Below are 21,348 nucleotides of genomic sequence, written 5' to 3'. Positions count from 1 at the left end.
AGTGTGGTGGTACTAGGTGGTGTCAGAATTCAAGTACCTCATGAGCACTCAGGAATGTGTTGAGAAGTTTCACAAAAGGATTGTCATCTGCCTTTCCTTTCTGTCATTTACTTCTCTGCCAGCCCATGTCGGGTAGTTTTGTACTGCAGTAGTGGCTGGATGCACTTTCTCTATGATCATTTTATCCTCTGCACAGGCTGATGATGCTGTTCTGATTGTACACTGGTGGCAAAATCCAGTGATACTATTGAATTGTAGTGGTGATCCTATTAGATGGGGTCTGCGTCTGTAATTCTACAGTACACATTTGCATAAGAATCATGTTAGGATACATTTTAAAGAGAAAAGCAGTTAATCATTACTTTGGTGAGTTAGTTATATGGAATTGCTACTGCCTTTAATTCTGGAATGCAAAAGGAACTTTAAGAGCGGTTGTAGTAGTCAAAAAAGTTTCACAATTTTAAATGTCCTCACTACACTGTGCATTGAAAGATTCACAAACAATCAGAACAATTACCATTCGCTTGAATCCTTCCTTCTAAGAAAGGAAACAGAGTACTTAGGTTACACATGTGAGTAAATGTCACAAGTATCTGAGTATCTGAACTCGTCATGAGTATCTGAACTGACTTTTGAAGCAGTTTCCTAGATTTGCTTTGAAGCAGTTTTCAAAATAGCATTTTGCTGTTTTGAAGCAATTTCCCATTGGTGCAACTTCTCTAAAGTATCTGTCAAATATGTGCCAAAATTGCACGCTATAAAAAATTGCTTAGGTTATGTATATTTTAAATATGTGTTTTACTAGAGCAGCTCAGAATGTTTTTTGTCTTCTAAGCTGTCATCATTAAGGTTAGTAGTAAAGCAGAGGTAAGTCCTTTATTTTTCTTTTACATATACCCTCTTTCTCCATCCCTGCTAAATGCCATGACTCTCAGTGTTTTGAAAGACTTGGCTAACAAACTTGCAGTATCATGTTAGTGAAAAAATCATGCCATTAAAATCTTAACTCTGTAATGCTTTATCTCCTGTGCCATTTGGAGTAGGCAGTGTCCTCAGCTGCTGAGTGAAATGTCTCTGGTCTCGGACTGATTCCAGTGCTTCTGCCTTCAGACATGATTTTGTTCCTCTTTGATCTTTATTGACTATTTTACTGGTTCTTTTTTCTTTTTTGTGACAACTGGAGCTAATCTCTAGAGATTAACTGGAGCTAATATTTGACAATCATATTCTAGTTTAAAAAAAAAAAAAAGAGAAGTGCTGCACTATTTCATTCTTTGTAATTGCTTTTCCATATTTTCTTTAGTACAGGGCAGGATTTTTTCTTGCCTGCATATGGCTACAGAGGAGTATATATCTTAGGCTCACTGGCCACATTTCTCTCTTTGTATTTTAAGGAACATTGGATGGTTCTTCGCCGCGTTAATGATTAAAAGAACAGTTTGCTCAAGCTGCCAACTCCTCTCAAACAGTGTCAATAGAGTTGTTCCTGCAGAAGTGTAACAATGCAGGAGACAAACAGTAACTGGTAGTTGCTACAGTCTAGCAGTATATCTATGATAAAATAACCTTAAATTTTGAACAAATTAGCACATGTTTTGCTCTTACTTATTTAACACGATAGCTTGTGCATAGACTTACCTTAATACTATAAAACCACCATCCATGAACAGGCAGTAGATTGGCAGGCAGGAACTGGAACATTCATTCTGAATGTCAGTTCAGTGCAAACATCTTTGCATCCCTTTTTCATTAACTATTTGCATAGTAATTTTACCTTACATAATTGTTCGAGGCAGTGCTTTGCATATAAACATGGAAACCAGGACAAAGCAAAAGTTATTTACTGTGGACCTGGTCCAAAAGCTATTAAATCAATCATAATCTTCCCAATTATCCCTATCAAATGGAAAAAAAGCCACCATGCCTAACAACTTACAAACCTGATCACAACCACCAAAATCCTGATGAATAAAAAAAAAATGGTTAAATTTAAGAGAGGAGTAATTCACTTGTTCTTTTCTTTAAAAAAGCAGCGAGCTCTATTGATCATCCAGACTGATAAAATCTTTTAGGATAAGATAGACAATGCCAGTCATTTCAATTATGCACGTGAGTGATCTTTTCTGGGGGTATATAACACAGTGGACATTCATGCAGTTTCAGTGTCTTGCTTTCTTGATATGAGACTCATTTTTACTGTACACTAATCTTATTCTTCTCGCACAGAGGCATCCTTTCAGTTTCTGTTATCAGCCAGTGTCATTAATAATGACAGAGAGCTGTAAACACTGCCCTGCAAACCCTGGGCTTTGCCTTCACTGATTGAATATCTGCAAGCTTTTTTTAGGCATATTGGAAGTGGAAAGATCCCCTGGCATTCACTGATGGGAGTGGTCTTGTTACAAGCTCAAGACTCCTTGGAGTTCTTGTGTAGATTTACATTTCCCCCCCCAAATATCAAGACTGATTATATGTCTTTGTCAAAAATGACCAATGATTTATGTATTGAAAGATTTTAGGGATGAAATAGCCCTTCCTGGCATTTCTGTTATGAGAAATACCCATTAGGTCATGATGCTTTCGATAACTTTCTCCTCCTTTGGTAACAGTTTTAACTTTTCTTCCACTTGAGAACATGTAAAGACTGGATAGTGGACAAAATGTGCAGAACCTGCAGGTACAACAGTGCAGAAGTATATTATACTGCTGTGTAGACAGGTTTTACACACATCATGTAAAAGGTTTATTTTACACATATAATGCAAAAGGTTTGCATTACTGTTATTCTATTTGTATCACTTCTCCTTCTTCCTATCATTCATTCTCTGGTTCTGAAAAACTCAAAGCAACCTGAGTGTTTTCTAAGTTTTGTAAAATAAGTTTATAAATAATTACAGTGACTGGAGATTTGCAAGAATGCAGCAGATTCATGTCACCACTACAGTAGCACTTATGCTGTGTATTAAGTGTATCTTCCAGGGCAATCTTAGGAAAGATTTGTCCACCTCAATTAGGAAAAGAGGACTGAGTGTAAGCGAGGAGTTTTAGACATGCAACTGCAATAAAAGTACATTTTTGTTGTCTGGTTAACTCTTTCTTTGTCACTTGACTTTTCAGATATTACTACCTGGCTTTCAAGGCACACGAGACTCCTCTTGGTAGCAGAGAAAATTGTCTTGTCATTTTGGAAAAATCTAAACTAGACAACTGTATTCTTGGGAAAACCAAGGTAGAGCATGCTGATGTCTTCTCAGGAGTAGTGCCTCCTTTTAGCAGAACATGTCTAGTATTGGTTTGCTGAGTACAGTGTACTTGAAAAAAAGGAGCAAGAAACTTGTTTCAGTTGGCTGGCCTCCTAGGTAATGGAGGTGCCCTCCAAGCCAGGTGAGTTTGTTCTGCAGGAGGAAGGATGCCTTCAGGACCTCCCCAAGCACCCTCCACATGTGACTGCTTTGGAAAGAACAGAAAAAAGACCCTGAAACAAAAAAGCACGTAACATGATGTGCCTCTTGAAGTATAATGTGGGTAAACAGTATTCTAATAACAAATTCAGAATTTATCTTTCTACTGTCCAGATAGACTGTATTATAAAATTATTGATACCTGAAAACACCTCCCTGACTGATTTACTTTGTATGGGGGTAAATATGTGGCCTCTTTTTTACAAAGGGATATTATAATCAGTGGAATAATGAAATTCCACAAGCAGACTGAAATCAAGATTCGCAGAATTGCTAAAATTATCTGCAACTTTTTTTTCCCCAACAACAGCGGCATAAAGGAGTTTGAATTGAGACTAACCAAATAGCAATATATAAGAGGTTATGCTATCACCTGCATGTAATACTGAATTTATTGTCCCATTTCAGGTTTTTCTAAAGTATTACCATATAGAGCAGTTAAATTTGTTCCTGCGAGAAGTTATAGGTCGAGTTGTATTAATGCAAGCCTATGTCAAGGGATGGCTTGGAGCAAGGAGGTACAAGAAAGTGAAAGAGAAAAGAGAAAATAGTGCTGTTACCATACAGTCAGGTAAATATTCACATTTCATATTTCACTGTCTGTCTTGGCATTCCAAGTTGTTAAATTACATGTACATTATTCATTCATTTGCCTTAATTTATTATGAAATCAAAGTAACTAGAGGTACTTTTCAGCTAATTGATGTAAATATTGTAGATTTACTTCTAAGGTGTTAACTTAGTAAGGGGTAATGTATTTATTTAATATTTTAGATGTAATGCCTGTGCACAAAATGGATGTATTTTAGGTGTTCCTACACTAGCACGCAGCACATTCCCCCTTCTCCACCCCCCATCCCCCCCGGCCTCCTTCCCCACTTCCTCATGTTTACCAGAACGTGAGATAATGTAAATCACTGGGTGGGCCTGAGAGGCTGATCAGCACTAACATAGCAGACTTCCTTATCGATATAAGGAATTTGAGGGAGATGTGTGAGGAGGGTAGTTCTTGTACTGCCCATGGGTGTCCAGTGATCGTGCACCTTTGCCTTTTGGATTACGACACCAATGAGCAGATGCTGACAATTAAAATTTGGACGAGTGATGCAGTGTTTGAAGTTGTGGGACTGTGAACGCTGTAGTTGTGAACCTGGAGTTCAACATGTGGGTGGGTGAGCAAGAGGTACTGTGAGGGGGGGAGTGGAGTGGCTACGGAAGGAGGGATGAAAGTTGCAGCACATCGCTGACTCTGTAGCACTTCCTTAAATAAATGTAATTTCCAGCACATGGTTTTGTATTTTTAGCCTGGAGAGGATATGAAGCTCGCAGGAAGTACAGGGAAATAAGGAACAGAAGAACTGATGCTGCTATACATATTCAAGCAGGTAATTAAAACATTATTTCATTTGCCAACACCTATTTTGCTGTGAGTGATTTCATATGTCAATGTTTGTAGCCAAGAGAAATATATACACTCCAAACAAAAGTGGTGCTTCTGATCATTTGGTGTTCGGGATCAGATGATACCAGTGTCAGGTATCCGGCACTTGTGAGTTACTTATAAGAGTCTCTCTGAAAGGAAGGCCTGCTGATTAAATACTCTTGAGCTGATTCTCTACGATTCTGAGTAGGTATGTGTAGAGCTGGTATGAGGATTTATTTGACTAAAAGCGTGGATGGAAGGCACTGGGCATATATTTCTCTATGTTGAGCCCTGATCCTGGGAAGTTGCGAAGTTTTCGTTTCAATGGCTTTCTGAGTTTGCCAGCTCTGGCCATTCCTCTGACTTTCTGCCAGACTCCTATGTAGCCTTATCAATGTGAGTTTGAGCAAACTTTAAAGAGATGATTGGAGAAACAGGCCCACAGGGTTGTGTAGATGTCTAGTAAAGAGCAGGGTACCATATGGCACAGAAATCCAAGAAGTGGTGCTGTGAACTCAGTGCTGGTTTCACACGCTGCCTGCATGAAGCAGCCTGTACACGGTCCAGCCTAGTGGACCTTCTCTGTCCAGCTTCAGGTGACAGACTTCTGCAGCAGGTTAGAAATGAGCAAATGTGTGCACTGATCAACCACGGTACCACCATTATCCTTCCATTTGCCTGGTCTGTAATTCCATGAGCTTTATTGCTGCCTTTTCTGTATTATATCATATGAAAGTTAGGAAGGATCTGTTCTGCATATTCTTTCCCTTTATACTGTTCTCAAGCCATTTACTGTAAATCCAGCATTTTTTTTTTTCTTTTATCTAAATCTGCTACTCTGAAACTGAGCATCACTGTGACTTTAATCAGAAAGAAAGCTGAATACCACCAATCTGGTATGGATAGGAACAAACTACCATTAGAATTAAATAGTGATTTATAGCTCTGTTTGCATACTGTCCTGTATAACCATAAACTGTAGTTCTCGGATCAAATGCATAATACTCTTAAACAGAGAACAGTTGTGAACAAAAGTACTTTTTTAACCATTAAAACAAGCACTAAAGATGGCATGAACATGTTCTCCTCCTCTTCCCCTCCCTTGCGGTGTTACCTGCTGTTGTTTTCAAGATGGCACAGATTGCAGCTCTTCAGGCAGGACTCTCAATGTCCTGTAAGGTACTGTTATTTTCTGCAGTATTTGTTACATTTACAATTGGCCGTGCCTGAACTGCAGTTTCTCACTTTTACAGTGCCTTTGCAGTAGGAAGTGAAACACTTGGCCTCTTGCACAACCATTTGCATTAGTAACTTCAAGAAAGCAGCTGGAGTATTCTGAGGTTTGCAGCCATGCGAGGGCTCGGGAGCCGCGTTGCTCCGTGCATGCCGCCGCGTGCGCCCGGAGAGCAGAGGCAGCGGGAGCGGCCGGCAGGGCAGCCGCACGGGCCGCGGCCCTGAGTCTGCGGAGCTGCGGCCGCGAGAGCCTCCCCCTGCCCGCAGGCACCTGAGCGGAGCTGCCCCTGGCCCAGGGTTGTGGGGTTGTGTTCATCAGGCCGGCTGCTCCGCCTCCTTCCGCGCCGCCTTAGCCGAGGTGCAATAGCAGTAGTAATAGTGGGAATAATAGTAATCCTCAGCACGTGTTATCCCTAGCCTTTATAAATTTATATTTTGAGTTGTCTATTTTTGAATTGACTTTCGAGTTGAACATTCTTTTTGAGCACATTTGCCCTTTTTTACATGTCAATCATTCTGTGTTCTTTTTTTTTTCTTTTTAAACGCAAGTTATTTTTGTTTTTTAAAAAAGCTCATGTTTGCAAATAATGACATTTTCTGGGTTTTAAAATAGTCTATCAGTCTTTCTGATCAATCCTTCTGTTGTTTATGTTGCACTGCCCAAGTGTCTAGTGACAGGAGGGAGACAAATGCAAGCCTAAATCTCTCTCCTCCTTTCACATCTTCTAAGATAAGTGTGTCATTAAAGGCAGCTTTTCAATAAGAAGGACTATGATCACCACCCTCTTTTTTTTTTTTTTTTTTTTTTTTTAATGAACAGGCAGTGAAATAAATCGATTGTCACCCGGACATTAGCAGAACCATCTAACTAAAATAGATGTACTTCCCTCTATTTTCCCTCCTCCTTCTCCTGCCCCCCGCCTTCTTCCCCCCAAAGAAAGCAGGCCTTGAAATTTAGGAAGCATTTGGCTTACATGTTTCTACAGAACAGCGCATATTGAAATTTGTTTTCCTTTCATCTCTTTCCCAATAAAAGCAGCCGCTCGGCTTATCCCTTTAGCTTCCTCAGAACTTCCTTTCAGAATTCCCGATCTATTACAGCACATTCACATACCAGAAACAAGATGCCTTTTCATGCTGTCAACCTTTTTCATCTGAAATGTAAATTAATTCTTGCTGGTACGCTTTGACAGAGATCAAAGTAGGGGTATTAACCTTATTGGGCCTTCTCTTCATCAGAATCAGTTCCAAGGACTGCAAGAGTAGTGTTAGGAGGCCAGTCTTCACTGTTATCTATGGCCCTCCTCCAGGCAGTGCTCTGTCTACAAGTCAGCATTTCAAAGGCGCTGATTTCTTTTGTAAATGACCTTATCATTACTTTAAACTGTGTGAAAAATGATTTGCCTGAATAATTCTTGCAGGATTATCCTGCTCATTTTAATTGTGGGGGGACTTCATTCAGATTCCAGGATATTGTTTAAGTGGTTTTGACAGTGAGTGATCATAGCCTGATATAAAGGGGGAATACAGCTCCTGATTGGAAACCTCTTGACTTGTTCAGATTGTTCATTTCTTGCAAGTCAGTCTTTGAGGTAGCTGCATTTGCATTTTAAAAATAAACAGATGCCTTTCAAATACATGAGCTGGAGGTCTGGAGATCTCTGTGGGCCCAGCAGTTCACTATCCATTGATGAAATGTTGGAAGAGAAAACAAACTTACAAAAAAAAAAAAAAAAAAACACTTCATAGTATACATGAGGATACATTTCCTAAGTGTATAATATTAAATGAAAATAAGTCCTTATTTTAGATGGGAGAAAGTACCCTTGCTAGAAAACAAAATGTTTGTGAATTTAAATTAGGTGGGGGAAAACAAAGCTACCCTACTTCTTCATATCAACATTACAAGTTCTCAGACACACAGATATTCCTAGACTCCTGGATAAAATCTTCAGGGTATACAAGATCCTACCCACATCTTCAAGACAGTTTCCCAAACTGTGAAAGTTAGGTGATAACTTTTTACTTAGGAGGATTTTTTTTACTTTACTTACATTGTGAAGAATGATTTTGTGTATTTGAGATAGTGATACTTTGCACTGTATTTTCTTACAATTAGCTTTTGTGTATATAAATGTATATTTTTAAAGTCTACATAAAAGAAAAAGATTTTGTTAAAATAATTTTTCAAGTTATGTTGCAGATTCACAGCTGGTTTAAATCAGGGTATATCCACTGAATCATCTGGCTGAAATGTCGCTACACTGATTTACCTCACATGCAAGTCTCATTTAATATTTCTTTGTATTAGGATAATGTATTAATTAGATTCTTTTTAAAGATAAAGTACAGTTATAAGAATACATTTTCTTGTTATGAGAGCGTGCATCTCCATGTAGAGTGACTTTTCTCCCCAAAGACTTAAGGAAGGACTTTGGTCTGTCTATTCCGTTTGTGAGCTGACAGTGCCAAAATGCCAAATGAGTGGTGCATGCGATTCACTTAGATGCGAGGTGACATCACTGAATTCATTTTAATTAGGCCCGCTTTAGCCATCTGGAATATACTGTGCAACTCGGTCTAGGACTGAGTTTAACTCTGCTTCCAGAGGTGAAAGGCAAATGACTAATCCATTGAGCCACCGTCTCCTCCTCCAACACGTGCTCGCACACTCACCATATGTCACATTGTATTGGAAAATTCTTTATGAAGAACCCAAGATTTGGGCTCTTTCTTTTAATAAAAAGTGGTGGATGTTCAGGGAGAAACCAGAGGAGGCCTCCCTTTGTAAAGTGCTGTTTCTTCTGCCCATTCAAGATTTAATGCTGACATCAATGGCAGACAGGGAGGTGTTTCTTGAAAACTATATTTTCCTGTATATTTATATGAGTATGTATGTCTGTGTGTGTGCATATATTCAGCTAATACAGTTGTATAGACCTATGAATTACATGAGGAGAATGTCCCCAGAACTTCTAAGCATTTCATCCAAAAGAGAAAATCTTTTTATTAGAATTTTCCAGGAAGTAACAAACACTAAGTAACAAGTCTGGTTTTACTTTATTATTTTGTTCATTTTATTCTTTTTAAACAACATTTTCAATATAAGAACCACTGAAGAGATGTATATGTTTCTCTTAATTACAGCTGACTCATGTTATTTTGATCTCACATTGAGGTCAAATCAAACTTTTTTGTGTGTGCATGCAGGCTGCACAGCTTTGGTTGACTTTAACCAAGGGGGCACAGTTTGTTTTGTCTGCTACGAAATGTCATACCTTCCCAGGTGAAAGAGGGGAGATGTTCATGGGACCCTCGTAAAGGATACGGCTTTCTATCCCTTGTACCATTCATTTGAATTAATTTGGCATGGAGCAAAGGATCTTATCAATGGGCTCTAAATCCTCCCTCTTATTGGTAGTTAAGCTGCCCAATGCTCATTTAACTGGGCAGCTTGAGAAAGTCCCATGCTCTTTGTGAAAAAAACAGGGTTGAAATTTTTGATTGCAAACTACCATGCTCTTACAACACCTTCTCCTCCACAAAGTACGAGCTTTCATTTCCAAGTTGCTACATGTTGTTTTACGTGGTATTATAGTTTTAAATGTTTGTCTTTGTGGCAGATTTCTATTTAATGTGATCTTCTATGACTAACAATTATTCCTTTAGCTGTTTTAAAATACTTATTCCTCTCCTTTCTAGGTACTTACATATATACCTGTAATTGTTTAGCTTTGATCTTTCTACTCTGTGCTTCACAATTCACTCTGCCACCATATAGTTCCTGTGGGAATCAGAGGAAAAATGCCTGGACTTTTGCTAACTGCAATTGTGCAGCCTCGTGTGGCATGTATGTGCCTTAGTAATTAGACCTTAGATTATAGATTCTTACCTGAAAAACACTGCACTTCAAAATCTTCCCAGTAGATATATTCTTTGTTTGTTACCTGCTGAAGCTGATGGAAAACTCATTTTGTGTGAGAAGCAGTCAGTATAAGAACTAAAGATTCATGTCCTGAATTGTGGCACATATGATATTTAGCACCAAGTGACCAATAATAAGAGTGCTAGAATTCACTTCAGTTCTCGTTTGCTTTTCCCAAGTTCAGATCCTCTCATCATTAGCTATAAAGATCAGCATTAAAGATACTGTTGCTGTATGTTTGCAGTATAGAATGCATAAGGTGAAAATGAGGTGACAGCTGGTAATCGTTCTTCTTCAATGATGCAGTGATTGTTCACGGAGCACTAGCAACATGAGTCTGCTAATTTCACACTCTTTGAGCCAAGTGCTTAGTGTCAAAACCAGCACCAGTCAGTAATGCAAATTGCTGTGATGGAGCAGCTTCCCGGCCTCCCAGCGCCCCCAGTAGAATTCTCTGCATATGCATTTCTTTTGAAACATTGTAGATCCACCTAATAAATGCTGAAAGGATGCAGTCCTGCTGCATGAGGCTTTTGAGACATGTTTGTTTATCCTGCTGCTTCAGTTATCCCATGAGTTAAAGACAAGGTAGGAAAAATACAGCCGTTACCTGGCAGATTCAAGGTGTTCTAGAAGAATGTTTGAAACCGGATTGTGAAGATTTTGAAATTACTGGTGGAAAGAACAGACAGTGTGAAAAACTCCGTGAAATCAGGTTATATGTACGTGAAATGGGTTATATGTACTGAGTTAGAGGAAGACAAATGTAATATATTGCCAATATTTAAGTTTCTGAGGGAAAAAAAAATCATAATAGATATCACAAACGCACTGAAAGCGTTGATGAGTGGCAAGAAATTTTTAAGAAGAAAGTTGATGTTCAAATAATTCATTTATTTCAGTGCTTCTTTATCTTTGCAATAGTGCACAGATCCTCAGCAGGTTTCAGCTGCAGAGATCTGGCTGCTGGCCAGCTGTCTTTGCTGCCAATATCCGAGTAGGCTGCTTGTCTGGTCAGTAGGGGATAGTTAAGGATTGGAAGGCTGATCGCACAAGGCAAGTGAGCGTTTGCCTCCTCTCTGCCAGGCAGGCAGGCAGGCTTTTCCACTCTGATTATTAAGGGCAGAAAGTTCCTCGGCCTCCTGATACCTGCGCTCTGTGTTCAGTACAACACCTCAGCAGGTCCAGCTTCTGTCATGCCTTCTGTAAAGTGAAGGGTTATATCACGTGAGTGAGAATTTGTAGGCAATTTTTGCTCTAGAAATTTCAGTAGCACTGAAATGCCAAGATTATGTTCATGCATTGCATTGTCACTGCTTGGACTGTTAAAAAAAGTCCTTTTTTTTTTTTTTTTTTAGCACAACTACACAGACTTTTGCAGAGGTTATGGCTGAAAAGAAGGCATTAAACACCATATGGGAATTAAAATAGAAAGGAGATCAATAACAACCCTTTTCTAAGGAAGTACTGATCAGGGTAGCTTAATTTCTTACATCATCTTTATATTAAGCAAAAACTTGAATGAGAAGCCAAATTTGGAAGAGTAGTTAAATGACATAAAAAGAAAATTCATGAATTATTCTGTAGATTGATAATAATTGAGAAACTGCGATTCTATAGGGACTTTAGTCTCGTCTGTTAGGTAATGCCTACTTCCATAGGGAATTCCATTTAAACAGGATGTTTTCATAAAATTGAAGTCATGAGACACAGGGAAAACTTCATAATCTTCTGATGAGCTTCTCTGTCACCCAGTTTATTCTCCCTCCTGCTCTCCCCATGTAATCTGTGTTGTCTTGTCTCACATCCTACGTGGGATTGCCCTCAACCACACTCCTGTGCTGGTCCCCCATCCCATTGGTGTCAGTGAACCCAAGGTTCTGAGTGAGAGGGCTCTCTTCCTCTTCCTCAGCGTGAGCAGTCCCCAAACTGGCTCTGTCTGTGTGATGTGCACATAAACTTTTTCTGGACAGTGATTTTTTTCTTCGAAGTCATAATGTTTCCTCATATTATCTCCATTTTTCTTTGATATACTGTCTCACTGTGTCTCAGTTGCATTGCTGTTGAACTAACAGCTCCTCTCCCTTATTGTTGTCAGACTTCTTGTTCAGCAACTTCTTGTTGTACGTTTAGACTGTGCTATTGCTACCATATCTATTCTTTGCCATTGAAGCCTTTCTGTCCTTTCATCAAGGTTTTGCTTAGGATAGTGTTTGATACAAACCACTGAAAAATTACAGATTCACAGATTCACAGAATATTTAAGGTTGGAAGGGACCTCTACAGATCATCTAGTCCAACCTTCCTGCTCAAGCAGGCACACCTAGAGCATGTGGCACAGGGTGGCATCCAGGCGGGTTTTGAAGACCTCCAGAGTAGGAGACTCCACAACCCCCCTGGGCAGCCTGTTCCACTGCTCTGTCACCCTAACAGTAAAGAAGTTGCTCCTCACCTGGAGACGGAACTTCTTATGCTTCAGCTTGTGGCCATTACCCCTCGTCCTATCGCTGGCCACCAGTGAAAACAGCTTGTCCCCTTCCTCCCTGCATTCTTCCTTCCTGAACTTATACATATTAATCATATCCCCTCTGAGCCTTGCAAAAACCTTGCAATACTTTCTGAAGCCTTTCCAAAGTGTAACGTGTATCATTATCTGTGATATGTGTGAGTCATGATGGGGTTTATTACCAACTGCTCACAGTGCCAGGATTTCAGACAATATCAGTCAGATAAAAGTCTAAAAGTACTTAGTTAGTTAGGTACCCAAATCCAAAAACATTACATGGAAATAAAAAATGTAGTTTTTTTCAAAATATTATTCATTGCCTTTTTATTCATCATTTCATTTCACTGCACACTTCCTGCTTCATTTGGTATTTGTAGTGGCTACTTCATTCTGCTCTCTTTTTTTTTTAATGAATGGTATAAATTCTAATCCATGTTCTATTTTTTTTTTTTTGAAGCATTTATATGAGACATTTTGAATATTCCATTATAGTTACAGCTAATTGAAAAATAGGAGAAGACATTATGATTTTTTTGCAATTGTTCTTGAATCTTCCTCCCCCAGCTTCCCCACCTCTACAGCAAAGCAGATAAAACTGAGCATTGTATAAACTTCTGACTTAAATCATGGGAGTTGTGCTTGAACAGTGTTGGAAACATTTTTCTGCTAGGTATTTTAATACATTCTAAGATGAATTCCTATTTAAATTAGGTATGTTCTCATTTCAAGGCCCCTTTTCCCTGCCTTGGCTGGGGCTGGTGCTTTCTGTACCAGTGAGAATAAAATAAGGTCCTGTGTAATTTCCAGCTACTGCAGACATGGCAAGCATTAGACCTGCTCCCATGAGGTGCTACATGCTCCTTCTCTTCACTGATGCAGTCACAGTTTGAAGGCACTCTGGACTGCAGAGCCAGTTGTCAGTCTGTGCTTTGGATTCTGGAGAGTTGCACTTTGATTTATAACTGTGTTTTTTTAGCTTTCAGGAGATACGTTGTTCGTAAAAACTGCACAAGATTGAAAAACAGGCCTGGTTGTGTAGCAGATCCTCAACACACGAGCAGCTGCTCTGCTTCTGATTTTGACTGTGAAGAGCATTGGTGAGTTGAATCCTATGCTGCCCATTATCTAAAATTCCATTTTCAAAGCCGTAAGAAATCTGAAATGGCCACACTGAAATGAGCAGGCATTTTATGGTGATTCAGCCATTTCTTTGGAAACTTCAGCATTTTTTGAATATGAGTCCTGTGTCTGAGTCAGTTCCTTCACTGATTTAGTGATCTGGATATTCTCCCAGTTAGCAGAATTAGAGCTGTTTGCTGTCCTGTGTTTTCCTGGGTCACTGTCTGTTCATATACACTTCTCAGAAGCACCCAGAGCAATCCTGACTGCAGGCAGAATTGCAGGTGCTCAGTGTTTCAGAATTGCCTGCAGTGCATTTTACTAAATTCTCAAGCACATGAAGTTATCCTTTTATGTCTGTAAAGCTCCATGCAGACCAGCAACGAGATAGAGAAAAAAAAAAGAAAAAAATCTGTAAAAAGCAGGTGGACAAGTCACTGACAAAAAATCCCAGAAATATCGTAAACCTTAATAGCAATACCAGCCTCCTTGTAGAGGAAAGATATTTTATCCTCCTTTATCAAGGGGATCGCTTCAGCCAAATGTCCCCCTGACCTTTCCTTTGAGAGGGAACTTGTACAGCTTTCGCTGCTGTCAAAGTCTGTCTTGCCGAGTGTTCTCCCAGCAGAAGTGGCTGATTTTGCTAGATGGATCCCTGCCTTTGCTTAACAAGTGACTAAGAGTTATGAGATGTCTCCTTCAGTGGGATGGGCAAACACACTTCTCAATACCTATTGCAGTTCTTATTTCTGAGATTTTAAATGCTTTCCATATATCATATAAATGTAGGTCCTGTTACATCCCTGAGTTTTCTGAGAAAATCAATGACTGATTTGATGGCAACTAGGTGCATTTATTTTTTTGAAAAGAGATTTTTTTTTTAATAACTTGGAAAAAAAAAATTAAGTGTTTTTTTCCCCCTCAAAAATGGTATTTTTGCCTTCTCCAGTGAACATTTAGATATGTTAACTTCCATGCTTCCTTTGGTTCGGCTGAATAGCACCTACTAAATGCTCTGGTGTGTTCTTATGGGACTCTGTAGCCACCTGCATCTTTCCAGGCTAATAATGCTCCATAATCTCTCCTGCACATCTGGTTTCAGCAAGAAAAAGATTCAAATAGGGACTTAAAAAAAAAAAAAAAATTCTTTGTATTAATACTCAGGGAAAGGAATGAGCACATTGCAATTCACCATCCCAACTCTGTCTTTGGGTTGCCTTACTGCTCACTGGGGCAGTACCTTGTCCAGGTTATGATTCCTTCCATGTTCACGCAGCTCCTCCTGTTCCCTAAATACTTGGGCTTTGGGATGGGGAGGCTGGGGACGGGTGTATTTTGTGATCATTTTAGAACTGTGATGGCAAGGTAGTCTGTTCTGCAGCCTGCAGTGGGTGTTGAAAGCAGGACTGTCTCTTATCAGTCCTGTTTGATATCCCAAATTGTGATTATTTACAATGTAAACAGGCATTTTACCTTCTTTTTATTGTTATAGAGCTTTCACACAGACTTGTTTAGAAACACAGAGGCTCTTTAAAATTTTGTCTAATTTTTGTGCATAACCAGGCATCGTTTCCATCTTTTTTGCATTAGGCAGTTTTTGGAATCCCTTGTTGCTTTCCAGATAGATGTATTTTTCTGGATTAAGACCAGTTTGCATATCTCTATATCCCATGAGGCTCTTGAACATTTTATGGATCAGTAGCTGTTCAGGCAAATTTACTCTCTATGGAACACAAAGGTACAGATGTTAAAAGATACCCAGGCACCAAACTTCCTCTGAAACCAATGTCTAAATGTCTTTAAATTTCTGGTCTGCAGGTGTTTGTGTAAAATACATTGGCCCTTTCCATAGACCTGATTGTTGCAGTCATTAAGATAGACAATTAAATTTATAACCTTTTTTGTCTAGAGTTGTTAAACTGTTATTACCAATGGCCATTCTAAGGTTTAAGACAAAAATACATTGTAGAATATTTGCCAATCCTGTACATTTTCCAAAAATGACCTCAGGTTCCACTGATGTCAGTAGGACTTGAAAATGTCCAGCCTTTCACAGGTGATGCTCAGAATCTTAGCACCGAGTGCAGTAACTTCCCTTAAGTGAAGCCTCCCTTTACGTGCAGCGCTACTGGGCTGCTGTGTTTGAAGCACTTGACTGTTCAGTCCTGCAGGAAACTTGTAGGAAAAAGGAAGGCTGAGAAAAAATAGGGCAGATGTTTAACACAGTAGCTTGTAATTTTTCCCTAGAGAAGGCAGCCTCACTGTGACTTCACATACCCTTGAATTAACTTGTATAATAATAAAATACTCTCTTTGCTGCTCTATTCTGTTCTTTCTGACGGCTTTGGAGAATGAAAAATGAGCTGAGAAGTACTCAGAGTCAGAAAGCAAAATCATATAGAGACCTGCTTTGTTGTATACACAGGAATACATTATTTATGCATATAAATGTATGACAACCTGCTGCTTTTTCTAAAACATGTTAAAAAATCCAATATTATAATATACATAAAGTACTCGGTTTTACTAATTAATGAATTTAATTAATTAAGAAGAAATGGACATGGGGATAGGTACTTAAAAAAAAATAAATTCCCTCAAGGAAATTGAATTTCTACACTTAGTCCACACTCTTCAGTTAGTGAATGCAGAATATGAGCAAACTCAACCTAATAAATTACATAAAATGCTAATGAAATGCACACATTTGTGATTATTATTGCATATTAAATATTTCCTGCATTTGTATGCCTAATTTGAAAACAAGTATTAACTGTGCTCAAATGTAGAAATCTTTCTCGTATGAAGCTCAGTAGCTTCATACAAGATACAAGTATCTAATTACATATTAAGAATTAGCAAATATCTATATTAGGAATATAAATAAGTATGGAAAATAACATGACCATTAGTAGAAAAGCAGCTTTGTCTCCTTGAAACACTGTTTTTTCATTCAGTTCCATAGAATGGTGGAGTTGCCCCTGACCCCTTCTGTCCAAACTGGGTCAGGGGAATAACCGTACACTTGGGGGACTGTTACTGTGACTGGGCTCCTGCCAGAAACTGATCTGCGCGTGTGACGTCTGCCAACCCCCTTCCAGACACCAGCAGCCACTTAGGGGAATCCGCAGGCCTGAGCGGCACAGAGTGACCAGCTCGCTGGCTGGCTGCTGAATATCACAGTGTAGGGGCTAGACCTGTGTCCATGGCCCAGGGCTCATTGAACTGCGGTGTCTTTGTGGCACCTCAGCACCAGGAGACGTCCATGTGTCTGTGTGGAGAATTAGGAGCTGTAGCGGGGCTCTCCTGGTGTGAGCCTCGCGTGGAGCAGCACTGCTGCTGTGCCTGGAGGCAGGACCTCAGGTGACGGACATGGTTGCGTTGGGATCAGCAGCAGCCATTGCAGGAACCACAGACAATTTTGCTGGGAACACCTGTAGGGTCTGCCAGTGTGAGACCTTCTCTAGTTATGTGGCCAGTTTTATCAAGACCTCATCACCCTGACTGCCCCTTCCTGAGAGCTACCCAGGCTGATGTGAACAGACTGGTGATACAGGCTGCAGCAAGGGAGATGTGGGGCCTCCCTTTGAGAAGTTGCTAAAGTTCAGAGGTCAGCAGGAACTCAGGAAAGGAAAAGCACCCAAGGGGAAATGTTGGGAATCATCCTGGTAGGATGCAAAGCTGTGTTCTCCAGCACAGAGAGGCCAGTGAGGCAGCACACAGTTTGTTTTCACTCACATAGACCCTGGTAGATTAGCATATTGACATGATGTCCCATATGTCATTAAGTGCAGAGAGAATATACATTTCAGAAACTAGTCACATGAGCACAAATCAACTCAAAAGCTGACTTGATGTAAATTAAACTGCTCCATGTAACAATTCTTGTATCTTCTACTGTGCTTTCTTTGACCTGATCTGCAGTTTGCCTCTTGTTAAAGTAATGTTCTGCTCAGTCAGAAACAAAATATTTCTCAAATTCTTTTGTTTAAAAGGAAAAGAAAAAAAATCACCACATTAGTGTGCTGTCATTCTCTGTGGATAGCTGCTTGGAAGAGCAGCATCTCCACATTTTAAACTTATTTTTTTTTGAGAGCCTTCAGAGAAATACCATCAGGTCCTGGTGATTTACTGCTTATGCCTTCCACAAATTGCTTCATAGTTTTCTCCTTGGATAATTTCAGTGTCTGTCAGACTGCACTGTGATTTCTTGTAAAACAAGTCTTTGGATAGGAATTTTAATTTCTTCCCACAGCAAAAGCTGGTATAAAATATTCTGCTTTCCTTTAATTGCTTCACTTTCTTAACTACAACTGTATTGCTTGTGATGGAAGTAAGAGGTCAGCAATTTTGGTGACATGCAGTGCAACATGTTGGGTCTGATTCTGCTGTCCTATCAACTGCTAACTACTCTAATTACTCATGACTTACAAGAGTTTAAATGGCAATAAAATTTTAGGGAGTTTTCTTTTGTAATAATTTCTCTCTTCCTTTTCCATTTGAACTTTTTTCTTCTTCCCACACTTGAAGACTTAAAGGTTTATTCTGTTCAGAAACAAATTATTTTTGCAAAAATGAATTGTTCGTAACATTTTCAAAAACCTTTAGATAACAAAAGTCAAAATTCCATCTACTTCTGATGAAGCTTACATATATAATGGTCCAAGTCACCCAAAAACACAGTTACTTTTTTCTTTTTTTCATCAGTGAAAATTATTCTACTAGTTTTATGCTGCTGTTTTGGTGCCTGGATTCTATACATTACACGGAAGTGTAATCACTTCCTTCCTAATTCAATGACTTATAGACAGTCCAAAAATGAAGACTGAATTGCTACAGCTCGAAAGCTGAACATTCAGCAGCAAATTGCTTTTTTTGCCAGACAGAAACCAGTTGCATGAACCTGCATCTCCTACATCCTTCCCAAGGTGGATGTGCTCCCTGGGTCTTGTCTTCCTGTCTTAGATGCTGCTTTTCTACTCAAGTGAAAAAGATAAATTTTTGGAAGTCATCAGAAGACAAGTTTGAAAATATTAGCCACAATCCTTGCTTGGCTTATATCGACCAGCTACCGCTTTGCTGCCCTCCTAATTACATTGCAGTTGCTACTGTTTAATTAACGATCTCTTTTTCTTAGGCCAGGTACAATTCCAGACAGGTTTTTAGAAGAGTTCAGAGCTTAATTTCTGTCATCTGTATTTGATGTCATGTTTTCAGCAGTGTTCCCAATTTGACATCTAAGAGGCCAGTTTTTATACAGAGTGCTCTTTCTGTCATTCTTCCAGACAGATATTTCAATGATTCTTCCAGAAAGATTCGCAAGTGGTCATTTCTCTGTATGTGTATGTAAGAGGCAAACTTTTCTAAGAAAACCTGTGAATTCAAGTAATTTCATAGTAGGTTTCATAGTAGTTCAAAATGCAATAGTTGTATTTCAGTTCCTGGTTGAATTACGGTGCTACTTGACCTTGAATGTTTTCTTGTGAATCCTGTAGTCTTCCTTTTTTCTTGTTATTATCTAAGCTACTACTCTCAAATAAAATTAATGCTGCAGCATCCTTAATCTTAACAGCACTTTTAGTAATTTCTGGGATAATGGAAGAGGGGAAAGTGTGAATACAGATCATTTTCTGATCGGATTGAACTTAGAGACTAAAGGCAGGAAAACTTTGCAGGAGTTCTGCTTGCAGCATACCTTGGAAAGTAGCTTAGAGATCTAACAGAGTGTTCAGACTTTCTAGGTGTTTGGGGTTTTTTTTTTTTTTTTTTTTTTTTTTTCTGGATAAGCATGGAAAGAGCTTTTTTTTTCCTTGCTTTTTTTTTTCCTTGCTAAGTTCTAAATTCCCAATTAGCACAGAGCTGCTCAGGAGGAATCCTCAGGACTCTTCCTAGACCCTTTTCAGCAGCTCAGATTCACTGCAGTTTGGAGGTGTGGGGAAGGTACTATGCATTTTGCAAGGACGATATCATTCAGAAATTCTGTATTTCAGAATATACCTCTTATTTTATGGTAACCATAAGTATTGCTCAGTAGGTATTTATGAAGAATCTGTTACTAAGGGATATCACTTCATGACATTCAGATTTAAGGAAGTGAGTGTATTCCCTCCACCAGGGCCACGATGACGGCCTTGAGGAAAGGACAAGGTAGGCCCTGATCTTTCTGAAGCTCCAGCCTAGGATTTTTCCTGATCTGTTCATGGCTCATGGCAGTGAATTCCCAATTGCTGATAAAAAATTTGAATAACTGGCAGTTTCTATTAATTAGATTTTTTTTTTTTTTCTTCTTGAAACAGTGGCTCTCATATCTCTTGGTTGTCTTCTGCTCAGACAAGAACAAAAGCTCTCTCTTGAGTTTATGCCATTGTGTGTATGGACAGAACAAACTCCTTTAGCATTTTCTGGAGCAAGAATTCCCCCTTCATTTCATTACAGTTAATTTTAACATATCATAAGAAGAGCCTAGTACTTCAGAGGCCACATTTTCCCCTCTCCTCTCCAATGTTCTTGGAGCACTGGCTGGACCCAGTAAAAGTCACAGAGAGTTTGGCAGCAGACAGGATTTGCCCTACGTGCCGCTGCAATTATCCATAGGTAAAGAAGGTGAGGATCACAGCAAGCCATGTAGGAAGCCAGTGACAGTGGTCGCTACTCTGCGTTACTGACGCGCTCCCGGGCTGCCCCAAGGGTTCTGTGTTCTGGAATTTGTCAGGCAGAAAGTCAGAAATGTCTGTCGTGTGTTTGTGAATGACAGCCAGTAATGATGAAGTACAAATTTGTGGCAGCAACAACTCGTTCTGTTGGAGGAGTCTCCAGCAGTCTGTGTGTTGTGCCAAATGCGGCCTAACTAACGGCTTTTCTAGCCAGCAACACGGTACCTTGAGGGGCCCTGACAGATTCAAGATCTTAATTCCAGAAGCTAATTTACGTTAACTTCGGGCGCATGGAAGGCAAACTGCTGAATATTGCCTTTATACTTGAAATATTTGAACGGTGCTCTGTCCCCATTAAAGTCCTGGCAAAATCATACTGAATTTTAGATTCTTTATACTAGATAAAGATTAGTTCAAGCTGAACATTTAGATACACATCCAAAATCTGATCACTGAAAATTTAGATTATGAGTCAGTCCATTTTGGCCCTGTAAGCCATTGGCAACATTCTGGTCCCACAGCAGATTCTGATTTTGTGATTGCCCTCCCCCAGCAATATTTGAGGATTATTCATATTTTTTAGATCAGATTAGATCTGGATGATGTGGATTTTTTTTTTCAATGAGAAAGGAGTGAGAAATGAATCATCTCAAAAATATTTGTGTAATTTTGGAAAGTGTCAAGTTATCCAAATAATCCCACAAAATAAATATTATATAATTAAATATGTATATGAGAGAAGTTGTAGGGAAAAACTTAGAGATCACAGAGTACATGCACAACTGCAATGTTGAATTAAATCCATATTTTATATTTTACTATGTGAGAGGCATCCCAGAGAATGAATGAGAATTCTTTTTTTTTAAATGAATCCCTGTATTTTGTTTAAGAAAAATAACTTTGTAATTTGAAATTATATCTTAGGCAGAATATTTCTTGTTCAGGGCCAAAGAATAAAGAAAAAAAACCCTCAAACCTAACTGGAAACTCTAAACAGTAGTCACAAAATAAGAGCATTTCAGGAGAAG

At 39.2% G+C, this 21,348-nt stretch overlaps 1 protein-coding gene across 3 annotated transcripts in view; it reads left to right on the top strand.

Moving 5' to 3' along the window:
* The window catches only part of MYO3B (myosin IIIB), a 173,407-nt gene that overhangs the window by 110,362 nt on the left and 41,697 nt on the right, over nucleotides 1–21,348 (top strand). For 2 of the 3 annotated variants that reach the window (XM_026046103.1, XM_026046238.1), the window contains 4 exons: nucleotides 3,118–3,229; nucleotides 3,870–4,032; nucleotides 4,766–4,846; nucleotides 13,525–13,645. In XM_026046103.1, coding sequence (XP_025901888.1) covers nucleotides 3,118–3,229; nucleotides 3,870–4,032; nucleotides 4,766–4,846; nucleotides 13,525–13,645 — 477 coding nt within the window. Of the gene's footprint in view, nucleotides 1–3,117; nucleotides 3,230–3,869; nucleotides 4,033–4,765; nucleotides 4,847–13,524; nucleotides 13,646–18,549; nucleotides 18,605–21,348 lie in introns of those variants that run through there. The other variant, XM_026046167.1, reaches the window with a different exon arrangement.

This window comes from Nothoprocta perdicaria, unplaced genomic scaffold (assembly GCF_003342845.1).
Source record: "Nothoprocta perdicaria isolate Ctin4 unplaced genomic scaffold, notPer1 scaffold_0, whole genome shotgun sequence".
NCBI classification, from domain to species: Eukaryota; Metazoa; Chordata; class Aves; order Tinamiformes; family Tinamidae; genus Nothoprocta; species Nothoprocta perdicaria.
The sequence above is the reverse complement of the archived record's forward strand: the minus strand, read 5'-3'. Positions and strand labels throughout refer to the sequence as shown.